Below are 14061 nucleotides of genomic sequence, written 5' to 3'. Positions count from 1 at the left end.
TATGGCTTCCCAATTCTGGAAAAAACTGTTTACAACTGGTAGTATTTCTTCCTTATATATTTGATGGAATTCACCAGTGAAGCTATCTTTTTCTTTGTGGGAAATTTTTTAAACCACAAATTAAATTTCTTTAATTGACAAGAGTATTCAGGTTGTCTATGCTTCTTGAGTGAGCTTTAGTAGTGTGTCTTTCAAGGGATTTGCCCATTCCAAATAAACTGTCAATTTATAGGCATACAGTTATTCATAATGTTCCCTTAATATCCTTTTAATATTAGTAGTTGTGCTATCTGTCTTATTCCTGATATTAGTATTTGTAGGTTCCTTCTTTTTTTTCCTTTTTAATCTGGCTAGAGGTTTATCAATTTTATTGATTTGGTCAGAGAAAGAGCTCTTGGTTTTATTGATTTTATCTAATGATTTCCTGTGTTCTATTTCAATGATTTCTGTTCTGATCTTTATTATTTCCTTTGTTCTGCTTAGCGTGTGCTTCACTTGTTCCCCTATTCCTTGTTTCTTAAGTTGGAAGCAGAAGTCATTGATTTGAGGCCTTTATTTTTTCCTATATCACTGTTTAGTGATATAAATTTTCCCCTAGGTATTGCTTTAGTGGCATTCCAAAATTTTTTATCTTCTGTTTTCAGTTTAATTCAAATCAGTATATTTTCTAATTTACATTAGGTTTATTTTGTGGCTCAAGTTTGTTTGTTTTTTAATGCATTTTTATTGAGATATATTCACATACCATACAACCATCCAAAGTGTACAGTTGTTCACAGTATCATCATATGGTTGTACATTCATGACCAAATCAATTGAAGATTTTCATTACTCCAAAAAATAAAAATAAAAACGAAAATAAGTATAAAAATAAAAGTAAAAAAGATCACCTAAAACATCCCATACCCCACTTTCCCCACTATTATTCATTTACTTTTTGTCCCTATTTTTCTACTTATCTGTCCATACACTGGAAAAAGGGAGTGTGAGCCACAAGGTTTTCACAATCATACAGTCACACTGTATAGCTATATAGTTATACAATCATCTTCAATAATCCAGGCTACTGGATTACGGTCCAACAGTTTCAGGTATTTCCTTCTAGCTATTCTAATACACTAAAAACTAAAAGGGGATATCTATATAATGCATAAGAATAACCTCCAGAATGACCTCTCCACTCCATTTGAAATCTCTCAGCCACTGAAACTTTATTTTGTTTCATTTCTCTTTCCCCTTTTGGTACAGAAAGCTTTCACAATCCTACAATGCCAGGTCGAGGCTCATCCCTGGGAGTCATGTCCCATGTTTCCAGGGAGATAAATGCCCCTGAGTCATGTCCCATGTTGTGGGGAAAGCAGCAAGTCTGCCTGTGAAGTTTGACCCATGGATTTTTAGAAGAGTGTTATTTCCAAATACTTGGGGATTTTTCCAGAGCTCTTTCAGTTACTGTTTTCTAATAGAATTCTATTATATTCAGAGAATACACTTTATATGGCTTAAATCCTTTTATAAATTTTGAGACTTCTCTTATGGTCCAGAATATGGTCTATCTTGGTAAATGCTCTGTGCATCCTTCAAAAGAAAACATATTCTGCTGATATTTGGTGGAGTGTTCTATAAATGCCAACTATCAAGTTGGTTGATAGTGTTGTTCAAGACGTCTATATCCTTACTGATTTTTTGTTTATTCTATCAATTTGTGAAAAAGTCGTATTAAAATATCTGCCTGAAATTGTGAAATTGTCTATTTGTCTTTTCAGTTCTATAAATGTTTGCTTCATGTATTTTGAAATTCTATTATGAAGTGCCAAAACACTTAGGATTGTCATTTTCCCTTGATGAACTGAACCTTTTATAATTATGTAATGACCTTCTCTATCCGCTTTCTCTGAAATCTACTTTCCCTGATATTATTAGAGTCACTCCATCTTTCTTTTATTAGTGTTAGCATGGGATACCTTTTCACATCCTTTTACTTTTAACCTATTTGTGTCTTTATATTTAAAGTGTGTTTCTTATAGGATCATATAGTTGGGTCTCGCTTATTTTATTAAATCTGATGATCTCTGGGTCATTAGACTATTTATATTTACTGTGATTATTGATATGGTTAGGTTTAAGTTTATCATCTTATTTATTTTCTATTTGTTCCATCTGTTCTTTGTTTCTCTTTTCCTCTTTTTCTGTCTTCTTTCAGATCAGTTGAGTATATTCTGATTCCATTTTATCTTCTTTGTAGGCATATTAGCTATAACTGCTTCATTATTTTAGTGGTTGCATTAGGATTATAGTATATATTTTTAACTTATCACAGTCTGCCTTTAAGAAATATCATACCACATCATGTATACTATAAGAATCCTTACAGTAGTGCACTTCCATTTATCTTCTTCCATCTTTTATATCACTTTTCTCAAACATTTAACTTCTATGTATGTTATGAGCCCCACAATGCATTGTTATTACTTTTGTTTAAACAGTAAATTATCTTTTAAAGAAATCTAAACAAGAAAAAAAGTCTGCATTTACCCATGTGGGTTACCATCCATTTCCAGTGCTCTGCATTCCTTTGTAGATCTATATACCCACTTGATATCATTTTCCTTCTGCTTTAAGGGCTTCGTTTAACATTTCTTGTAGTGTGGGTCTGCTGGTGGTGAATTCTTCAGCTTTTATATATCTGAAAATGTCCTTATTTTGCCTTCATTTTTGAATGATATTTTCTTTATATACAGAATGCATATGGAATTCTAGGTTGACAGTTTTTTCTTTCAGTACTTTAAAGATGTTGGTTCTACTGTGTTTCCTTTAAAGATGTTGGTTCTATAATATTTCCTTTTATGGTACTTCTAACAAGTAATCTGCCATCATCCTTATCTTTGTAGCTCTGTGGCTGCTTTTAAGATTTTCTCTTTATTACTGGTTTTGAGAAATTTGATTATGATATATTTTGGAGCAGTGTTTTTCATGTTTCTTGTGCTTGGGGTTTGTTGGACTACTTGGCACTGTGGGTTTACTGCTTTAATCAGATTCGCAAAAATTTCAGTCATTATTTCTTCAGCTATTTTTTTTTTCTGTTCCCGCATTCAATTCTCCTCCATGGATTCCAATTACTAGTATATTAAGTGCTTAAAGTTATACCACAGCTCACTGATATTCTTTTCTATCTTTTTTAAAATTCTTTTTTTTCTGTTTCCTTTTGGATAATTTCTATTGCTATATCTTCAAGTTCACAAACCTTTTCTTCTAGAGTATCTAATCTGTTGTTAATCCTATCCACTGAATTTTTCATCACATACATTGTAGTTCTCATCTCTAAAAGTTTGATATGGGTCCTCTGTATATTTTCCATATATTTAACTTTTTGAACATGAGAGCATAATTACAATAAATGTTTTAAAATCCTAATTTCAAAATCTTAATTCTAACATCTGTGTCAGTTCTTGTTTGGTTTCAATTGATTTTTCTCCTCCTTACGGGACTGGGTTTGGACATACACATTTTTGACAAAGAACACCACATTGCCCTCCAAAAATGTTTTATCACTTGTCCTATCACTATCAGAATGGAAAAGTGTCTATTTGTCTATCCTGCCTGCGATGAATTTTGTCAGTCTTTCATCTTCACCAGTATCATAGGCTAAAACAACATACTCTCTCCACAGATGCTTATTGAGGGCCAACTATAAACCCAGTGATGGATGGTGCCAATCTGTGGTGCAATAGCTGTCCTCATGGTGCTTCTAACCTTGTGGTGTTTATTATGTTTCTATTTGCATTTTTGTTGATTATTAGTAATGTGGAACATCTTTTCCCAAATTTACTGGCCATTTATATTTCTTCTTTGGTATACTGCCTACTAATGCCCATTGACCAGTTTTAACTGGGTTGTTTAGTTTTTTCTTTTTTCATTCCTTTGTAAGAGTTCTTTATTTACTAAGAAGAGACACTCACTTTCACTTTTTGAATAGTAAAAAAGTTGTGTTTTGTAAAAAAGACATTTTCTTTATAATAAACTCACACTTGTACATGATTCCTTTGAAGAAATGTTTTATATGTTTCTCAATTACTAACTTTTTCTATATTAAAAATAAAGAATTATTGATTCTGGTATAAAAGCAGTGAACTTAAAGCAAAGTTTTTTGAACAATACATAAATGCAAAATACACACAAAATATAACACGAACATAAATACATAATAAATAAATATTTTCATATATACCTGACATCAACATATAAATAATCATGCAGATTCCAAAAGCCATTGCACTCCCTTAATAATGAAATGGGAAGTCAAGGAGATGAAATATTCCCAGATTAAATATTTCTGGCAAAGCCATTCCATCTGTATTGGAAATGCCCTATGTACCAGATTGTTAATTTGTAATCATCTAAGATCTATTCTTTAAAAGGAGAAAATGTCAAAATCCCCATTATAGAATGCTTTCATACTCACTGAAGAGTAATGGGAGGTCTCAAAAGCACATCCCGCCTATTCATATGGCTGTGAAGGTAAATGTCGAGAGCACTGGGAAGGATGCCCTGGTTGAGGCACGGATCTCTAGAGTGCCCAGTGTCCTTCATGGACAGCGTGAGGTGGAGAGGACCCTGATAAGTGTTCACCTCTCTGGCCAGGGATATGACTCATACCACGTCACGCAGCTAAGAAGGGGCCAGGCCTCTGAGAATATGATGGAAGAAATGTATGGCACCCGTCAGGCCATGAATGAGCAGGTGAACAGTGGTGATGACGACAGCAGCCCACCAGGTCTTCTGTTGGACCCGGGCCCCCCGACTGACCTGTCTGGTGCAGGTGGTCTCTGGCCACCTCAAACAAGCGCAGGTGCATGTTGGTGATGGGGTTGAAGGAGCCGCAGGCCAGGAGCACCACGGGGATTCGGCTCTTCATCTTGTCAGGTTCATCCACACCCCCCGCAGCGGCCACCCTGCCTTAATGGGGACAAAAACTCATGTCAGGGAATTGATGTTGAGACATTTGTCCAGACCAGCTGCTCATAACCACACACTGACCATTACTCTTTACTTGCAAGATGACTGAAAGAAGCAGTAATGATAACAACACTTATGGAGGGCTCACCACGGGTCAGGAAGTACGACAAGTGCCATGCCAAGATAGGCACCTTCCTCGGCCAAATCCTTCCAGCCACCCTGAGTGGTTCCCACATGGCTTAGGGACCCTGGAAGCTGCAGGGTCAGGACTGGAACCCAGGCAGACCAGCTCCAGAGCCCGCCCTCTGCTCGTCTCCTCTGCACTCTCCCTGAGCTCTGAAGGTCACCCTGGGGTCAAGAGGAGGTCTGTGCAATCCCCGTAATGTCAAACAGAACTCATGAGGTCTTGGAATGAATAGATACTTCTAAAGAAAACTTTTTATTTTGAAATAATTTCTGACTAACAAAAAAGGACAAAATCAGTACAAAGAATTCCTGCATACCCTTCACTCAGATTATCCAAATGTTATTTTACCACACTTACCATTCATCTCTCTCTCTGTATGTAGAATATATACATACACATGTATATATATACATATCTGTATATCTATAAATAATTTTTTTGAAATGTTTGAGAGTAACATGCAGACATGATACCTCTTGACCTCTCAATACTTTGGTATGTGTGTTCTGGGAACAGAGACCTAACTGCAGAACAGTGATCAAAATCAAGAAATTAACATTGTTACAGTATTGTTATCTAAACTACAGACATTATTCTGATTTTACCCGTTGTTCTTTATCTGGTCCTAAGAATTTTAAAGGGCCTAGCCCACTGATTTCTCCCCACTCTGTGGCTTTGGCTTTCAGTGCCAGTGTGAGGTTAAAGGCAAAAAAAAAGAAAACAGCTTGAAAGCCTGGGCTCCAGGCAGGCTGGCAGACACAGCTCTTCTGTCTCTGCAGACACTGCTCCTGGAAGTGGTGGTGAAGAGCGTCTCTGGAGTTCAGCTTTGGTTTCACTCCTAGTCCTACCTCTTACTGGCTGTGTGACCTAGAGTAAATCATAATCCCTCTCTGAGCTTCAGTTTCCTCCTAAGATTTGGATAATATTACTTAATCTTATAGGGTTGTAGTGATGACAAATGAGATTACACATGGGAAAGTGGTGTACAGAAAGTGTTCAATAGTCACTGGTTGTGGTATGATTGTGGTGCTGCTGATGACAGCAAAGATGAAAAACGATGCTGCTGCTGATGACTATGATAAGGGGAGAAGGAGAAAGGAGGTGGCTGAGTGCCCATGGTAGGCAATTTTTAAGATGGCTTCCAATGACCACACCCCCACTCCCTGCCCCGGAATTCATCCTAACCCCCTCCCTTTGACTGTGTGCTGGACGTGGTTAACGTGCTGCTAATAGAATAAAGCAAATGTAGTAGGCTGCCACTTCTGAGATTAGGTTACGAAAAGGCTTTTGCTCTTTTGCTCACTCTATTGAAGCTGGCTGCCATGTTGTGAGCTGCCCCACAGAGTCGCCGACATGGCAAGGAACCCAGTGAGACAGCTGGTGGCCAATGCCCAGTGAGGTGCTGAGGGCCCTCAGTCCCCCAGCACATAAGGAACTGCATCCTGTCGACAACCCTGTGAGTGTGGATGCACACCTTTCCCCAGTCATGCCTTCCGATGAGACCGTAGCCCTGCTGAACCCTAACTGCAGCCTTGTAAGAGACTCTGAGTCAGAAGGCCCAGTTAAGCCATGTCGGGATTCCTGACCAACAGGAAATGCAAAATAATAAATGTGTACATCATTTTAAGCTCCTAAGTTTTGGGGTAATTTGCAGCAATAGATAACTACTACAGTGATCAACTGTAGTGGAAGTGTGTTAACTTCCAGTCTTATTCCTCTGACTCTACTTGGCCTCTGTCATCTACATCTTGAGACCTGTCTCTAACCACTGCCTGCCTCATACTCTATACTCCAGCAACAATGAACTAGTTAGCAATGGTTTCTTTGTGAGTGCCTTATGGCTTTTGCACATGTATTCTCCACCCAGAACACCCCCAGTACACTCCTATCTGTTAAGACTCAGCTCAGGTAATCACATTATTCATGAATTCAACCACTATTTACAGACTGCCTGCTAGATGCCTGCTTCAGTTAGGAATGCATTAGGTGGCATGTCCCAGAAATGTAACCTGAGCAGCTTAAACAAATAGAGGTTGATTTGTTTTCACAGAACAAAGAGTCTGGAGGTAGGCAGTTTCTGACATTGGACCACTGGCTCATCAATGACTTGTAGGTCTCTTGGCTTTTCCCTTATTGTCACAAGATTGCTGCTGCAGCTCCAGTCATCACGCCCACATTCAAATTGAGAAAAAGAAACAAGGAGTTTTATTAGAGTAGCTGGCTCTCTTAACAAGAGCTTTTCTAGAACTCCTATGTAGATTTTGCTTCCCTCTCATTGGCCAGAACAGGGTCACAGGGTCACTCTTCTACAAAGAAAGCTGCAAAAGCAATTATTTAGCTTTTCAGCCTCTCCAGTGGGAAGAAGCAAGGAAAAGGGAGTTGGGAATTAGGTTATCCAACACATGATATCTGCCACAGAGTTAGGGATATAACTGTCTGGGAGCTGACAATTTAGAAGACTGCTGAGATAGCTTTTCTAAAACCTAGCTTGGGCTAGCTGATCTCTGACTTACCTTTGGTAAATCACATATCACATTCTATTGAAAAAATCTGCTCAAGTGTCTTTCCTACCTACCAGACTGCAAGTCCCCTAAGAGCAGGAGTGCTTTCCTTATCTCTGGATCCCAGCTCCAAGCACAGATCCTGGGCCAGTGTAGGGCTCAGTGAAGACTGACAGGCCAAGTGGAGAGGGGACTTGCATCCTGGTAGTGGGAAGCCGAATGTACCTTCTTGTGCATATACAGAAGTTGTTCTGGATGCATTCTGAGCTACAGTTTGAAGTTGAGAAGCTCCTGGGCTGGGTGGGCTGGTTTCTTCCAGCTCCCTTTGAGGCAGCAGGAACATTCCCTACTGCATGAGAAGAAAGCTGTCTACAAGCTGCTGATAGCTTCTTCCCAAGAAGGTTGGATGGTTTAATGAGATATTATTTGCAAAGTGTTCTGAACAATTCACAAGAGCAGCCTGTGATGAGTGCATCTGAAGAGGGTGGCTGTTTTTTCACAACTACTCTGAAGCTTTTCAAAATTCAATTTCATTTTGACAAAATATAATTTTTTTGGAGTCATTAAAACATGTAACTGCAATATCTCAGGTAACCTGGTGTTTTGATTTCATTTTTCTAAAAGTTCCCAGAAACTGTAAATTAGAACATTTGTTTGAAAGGTAGCATCAACAGGAAAGGAGTGTGATGTTGGGAAGGAGAATAGATGACAATTAATAAGCACCTCTCTTTTCTTTCCTTGCTGTGGGTGGACTAAGCCACACTTCTCAAAGAGTGACTATCCTGTCTGAGCTGCATCAAGGCAGAGGACTCAGGGAGGGCACTTTCCCAGGCTCACTAACAAAGCCAGCTGCACCTGCATAATTTGTATACTCCAACTTCCTTCAACTAGATCCCCTCAGACCCCAACCCAGAGAAATACAGTGATAGGATGGAATGTACTCGCTCCAGAGGCCCACCAGGAGAAAAACTCTCCACCTATAGTCAAACCTGGCTCTGATTCGAGTGCCAACCTCATCAGATACAAGGCAAGGCACATGCCATAAAAGTGTCTCATTTGCCCTCATCGCTATTAATGTCTAGTGAGACAAAGCAAGGCAGACCTCTAACACTGCCCAGCCTTCCACTTATGTACTCGGAAAATGCTTATTAGGCCTCTACAGGCTGGCCCTCTGCTGGACACGGTGGGTTCAATGGAAGGCAAAGCAGATGTGGTAGCTGTCCTCACAGAGCTTCCTATGGGAAGGACAAATCAACACACAGTAACCATCATAGTGAGGGTTCATAGTCGTAACATCTCACTGTGGTAGGCTGAATAAGGGCCCCCAAAGATGTCTCCATTCTTATAACCAGAACCTATGAATGTGCTATGTTACATGGTAAATGGGACTCTGCAGATATGATTAAATTAAGGTTCTTGAGATGGGGAGGTTATACTAGATTACCCAGGTGGGCCCAATCTAATCACAAGGGTCCTTAAAGGAGGGAGGCAAAGTTTGGGGTAATTTGTTATAGCAGCAACAGGAAACTAACACACTCACCTATTTAGGGGCAGGCTCTCAGAAGTGGCCTTCAAGCTGGGGTAGGAAAGAAGAGAGGAGCTGAGCTGGTGAGGTGGATAACGAAGGAAGTGTCAGGCACAGGGACCAGCAGGTACCAAGGCCCAGACAGCCCTCGGTGTGAGGAACTAAAAGGGCATCAGCCAGGCGTGGGTGTGGGTGTGGGCGTGGGCTGGCATGTGGATGGCCCCAGACCAGGCTGCACAGGGTGGAGGGTACAGACGGTGCAGGTCCCTGTGGGCCTGGGGTATTTAGATTTTATCCTACGGGCCTAGAGGAGCCTCTGAAGGGTTTTAAACAGGGACCGGACTTCCTCTGATTTATGTTTCAGAGACAGCACTTAGGTGTTCCTGAGATTAGGGGGATAGCAGCCCCTAGATGGTTTCAGGAGAGGAAGCTGCCTCCAGGGCCCGGCTGCCTGGTGAAGGTCAGGCAGTCCCCAGCTACCTGAAGGATGGCCCCTTTTGCTGCCCTCATCTCGCCTTGCTCACGAGATAAAGTGACACTTTCCAATGCCCCATGAGTACTAAATTCTAACTAAGCGTGCGTCCTCAGCCCATTTGTCACATACCATCACAGGGACACAGAAGGGAAAGGCGAGCTGGGAAGGTTAAGTGCTGTCACTGCAGATGTAATGTGCTAATGCTCACTGCTTGGGAGGCAGTCAATTTACATTTCCTTGCGGTGAGCCCCCTTAACGGGACCGCACCCGGGAAGTGGCTGAAAACATCCCTGTTCATTATCGACATAAAGCAGATGGCTTCGGGCAGAATGGAAATGGATTCTCCAAACATCTTTCATTACACAGACCTCTTGACCAGACTTCTCATCTCAAAGAAAACAAGAGAGGCAGTTTGTATTTGTGGGGTTGAAGACCACATTTTTCAGTACCCGGGGAAATCATTTACATCTGTGCGAGTGTGTCAACTTCTCCAGGGCCATCAACCTTCACACGATCTCTAGATATTTTTTCTTTTCACCTTTGTGGGATTCACCAGCTGTTGCTATGGGCACACAGAGCTAAGAACAAAAGCAAAGCGAGCCTTCTTTGTCAGCGTGAGGATCCTCCACCCGTCACCACTTGGTGGAGATATACGTGCCAATTAAGCACACGCTCTAATTAGAAAACTCCCAGGAAACAGGCAGCTCATCTCTTCAGTTTAGAGAATTTTCAAAAGATTTGAAGGTGCAAAGGGAGTGGAACAAAGAAGCGCAACTCCATGCTCAAGTGTTTGGGATTAATTTCAACTGCTGATGGAAGTTGGAACTGAATAATAGCTACTGGTTTATTGGGTTCCTGGGCACAGGCTAGAAACTTCACAACATTGATGTTAATTCTTTCAATGCACCTGGAAGGGAAGAGTTTGTGCTTGCATTCTGGTGAAGAGCCTTATCAACTTCTCTGAGCTTTTGGTCAGCTGCATGGAAAACGGAGATATTTACACATACTTCCTAGAGCAGTCAGGGAGGTTGTGGAAATTGACCCACCTAGCAGCTGGGAATTGGCCCAAAGAGACTTCTCCAGAAATATTAGCTCCTTTCTCTTTCCTCTCATTATGTTAGAAACAGAATTCACCATCTTCTACACCTGCTTCTGACTGCCTGTTCCCCTTGTCTTAAAAAGACCCCAACATTTTTCTAGTCAACTTGCCCGCCCTTAGGAACACATTCAGCATCCTCCTGCCTGTTATGCAGCTTGCGCAGACCAGCTGACCTGGGAGATGGTTGCAGCAGAAGGGTGCTCCCAAGCAAGGCTGCAGTTTTCCATCTAGCTCAGACAGTAACAACTCAGCTCTAAGCACCACTGGTCCCTGGAATTGAGGAAGAGTCAATACTGAGAAACAGGAACAGGTAGTCTAATATCATTCTGGTAGACATAACACTTTCTGATTATGAACTGTTATTAACCTTTAGAATCAAATGCCTCAAATCATGGCTGACTTGCTTGGAGCAAAGAAAGTAGAGGAGAGGATAGAAGTTGAGGAGGAGGGCCTGTGGTTTGCTGTAAGGAATGCAGGGTAGCAGATGATTAAAAACACAACCTGCGAGGTATTGTGCTAGTGCCCTGGAGATACGGGAATAAATAAAATCTGGCCTCTGTTCCCAAGAAGTTTACAGTTTAGCAGGAAGAGCAAACATTGAGGACTAGCAACTTTCAATATCCATTTTCCTTTCTCTTTAGTCATAGAACTCCTGACTTTAACTGGGCATATTGTTACATTCCCCAAGTCTCCTCTGCAGCTACAGGGGTCAGAGAGACTAAGTTCTGGGCAGTGAACTATGAATGGGAGTGCTATGTGATACTTCCTGGAACTCTCTTTAAAAGGGAAAGCCATGCCTTTCTCCTCCTCTCCAATCCTGCTGTCTGGAATGTGATGGCTGGAGCAGGGCAGATATATTGGACCCTGAAGACAAGAGCCAACCCTAGATTTGACAGAGAGTAAGCTCAGAGAAAGTCAGGACCCTGATGACTTTGTGAAGTTGCCACAGCAGTCTTGAACTGCCTACCTCCAGCTTTCTTTTATTTGAGGGAGAAATACTCTTCTAAACCACCATAATTTACTATTTTTCAGTTATATGCTGCCAAACCTAAGTCTAACTGATATACTGATACCTAAATAATGTTTACTGAATCAGTATATAAAGAAATGAGAAGGTATGTAAAATTTTGGAAATTTCTATTGCCCCAGTTAAACCTATTTTATATGCAGAAATTCAACTGGATAGTGTTTGAAAGGGAAAATACACCTAAGAAAAAATCTACCATAATTTAATTTTTATATGAAATTTTCATGGGGGGAAAAACCCTTACTCAGGACTCTAGAAGCCTGAAAAATGCAGCAATAAATCTGCTTTTCTGTAGATCACAAAAACCAGGCGCTGCCCTATCTCCTTTCCCCCAGATTCATTATGGTGTGTTGTTGCACTCTGCTTCAAGTGGGCACTTGCCATATGGCCTGGTAGTTTAATGGTATTCTGATACTTGACAAAAATGAAGCCCAATCATTTTGCAAGGAGTTGGCATTCCTAGATGGGTCTTTTCCAAATAACAGCTGTGCCTCAAAATTGAGTTACTCAATTTGCAATTTGTGGACACAATACTCAAACATTTACAAGTGAGAAAAACCTCAAATCGCTTGGGCTATTTCCAGGATTCAGAGTTTATAAAGTTTTTAGCAATGTTATGAGTGTGCAGCTGTCAACAAGCTCAAGCCAATGTCTGTGACACACCAGACCCTGCAGGCAGCAGTGATGTCCTACTTATAGGCAGGCACGTGCAGTTGACCACTAACCAGTGGGAGAGAAAGATGTGAGAGAGAAACAAGTCTCATCCCAAAGCTCAGAAACTAAATCCCTATGCCTTTCACCCTACTCCCCGCCACATTTGTGTAGATGACATCCAAATCCACAGCTCTAATACTGACCTCATTTATGGGCCCCTAAAGGCCTGATAGGATGTTTACCTGACCCTGGCTTAAGAAAAATCCAGACCGACTTGGATTCAAAGCCAACTACTAAATCCTGAGTGACCTTGACTGAGTGTTTCAGTTAGGAGAGGCCAGGTGGGCTGCATTAATAAACAACCCCAAATTTTCAGTGGCTTAAAATAAAGGTTTATTTCATGTTCACATTTCGCATCCATGCTAGGTTGGTTGGGGGCTCTGCTCTGTGTCATAGCTGTCTCTCAATCCAGGACTCAAGTCGACGACACAGCCTCTACCTGGACTATAGAAAGTCACTATAGCAGAGGAAAAGAGGGCTCTGGAGGGCCCTTTAACCAGCAATTATATGCTTGGCTCCAAATTGGCACATGTCACTATATGACCCCACCGAACCACACCAAGTTAGAAAGGACAGTTCAACTCTGCATCCTGAAGGTGCAGAGCCAGAAATGTTTGCTGAATAACCTTGTGCCAGTGAGTTAATCAACTTTTCTAAGCCTCAGTGACCCACATGGAAAATGGAGCTGTCTCCTAGGGTAGTCCTGAAGGTTATTAGAGTTGACCCCAGATAGCACCTAACATAGTGCCAGGCCCACAGGGGGATCTCCAGGAATATTAGCTCCTTTCTTTCATTATGCTCAAAACATAATTCATCTTTTCTCACAACTGCTTCTGGCTGTCTATTCCCCTTATCTGAAAGAGACTCCACTGTTTTTCTAGTTACTCATGATCAAAACCTGTCAGTCAGCTATGATAACTTGACCTTCATCAGAACCCCGAATACAGTCAGCCTCCAAATACAGCCAATATTCTGTACCTACACAGACTTTCCCCTCCCACCGCTACAGAGACCCATCCCCAAAGAGGAGCTCATTTCCTTGTTGCATCTATTAGTTTCTTTTGATTGCAAACAAGAGAAATTCTGGTTATCGTCATCTGCTTCCCCACCAAAGGTGAGGCAGAGAAAGAGCATGGAGAGTTTTCAGAAGGCTACTAGGCCAGAGCACAGACTAAAGGAAGAGCTGAACAGGAGATCTCAGGGTGGGCAAGGGACAGGGCAGCACCAGGGACTCAGCATAGACAGGATCCTATGGTACAGACATGGTCACAGGGGCCCAGATCAGTGTGCAATGCTGTTTCCAGAGGGTGGCGATTAATGTGGGCTGGACACCCGTCCTCCCCTCAGTCACGGCTCCCATACTTAAGGTCAGAAAAACTCTAGAATTGCCTTGCCACTCCCAATTTGGCCCCACACCAATCTCTTTTCAATATGCTAAGCAGATTAACCAATCCTAAAGCTCAGGTTCAATTACTCACACTAATCTGATAAACTATTGAATGCCTACAATGCATCAGACACTGCATAAGGCATGGAGCTCCCAGGACGAATAAAATCAAATCTGGGCCCTTATGCCAAAC

At 41.3% G+C, this 14061-nt stretch overlaps 1 protein-coding gene across 1 annotated transcript in view; it reads right to left on the bottom strand.

Moving 5' to 3' along the window:
• The window catches only part of LOC119539958, a 200858-nt gene that overhangs the window by 139477 nt on the left and 47320 nt on the right, over positions 1–14061 (bottom strand). The window contains 1 exon segment of the mRNA XM_037843889.1: positions 4804–4953. Within this exon segment, the coding sequence (XP_037699817.1) occupies positions 4804–4912 (109 nt within the window). The 5' untranslated portion in view covers positions 4913–4953.

Source organism: Choloepus didactylus, chromosome 1 (assembly GCF_015220235.1).
Source record: "Choloepus didactylus isolate mChoDid1 chromosome 1, mChoDid1.pri, whole genome shotgun sequence".
Lineage (NCBI taxonomy): Eukaryota > Metazoa > Chordata > Mammalia > Pilosa > Megalonychidae > Choloepus > Choloepus didactylus.
The sequence above is the reverse complement of the archived record's forward strand: the minus strand, read 5'-3'. Positions and strand labels throughout refer to the sequence as shown.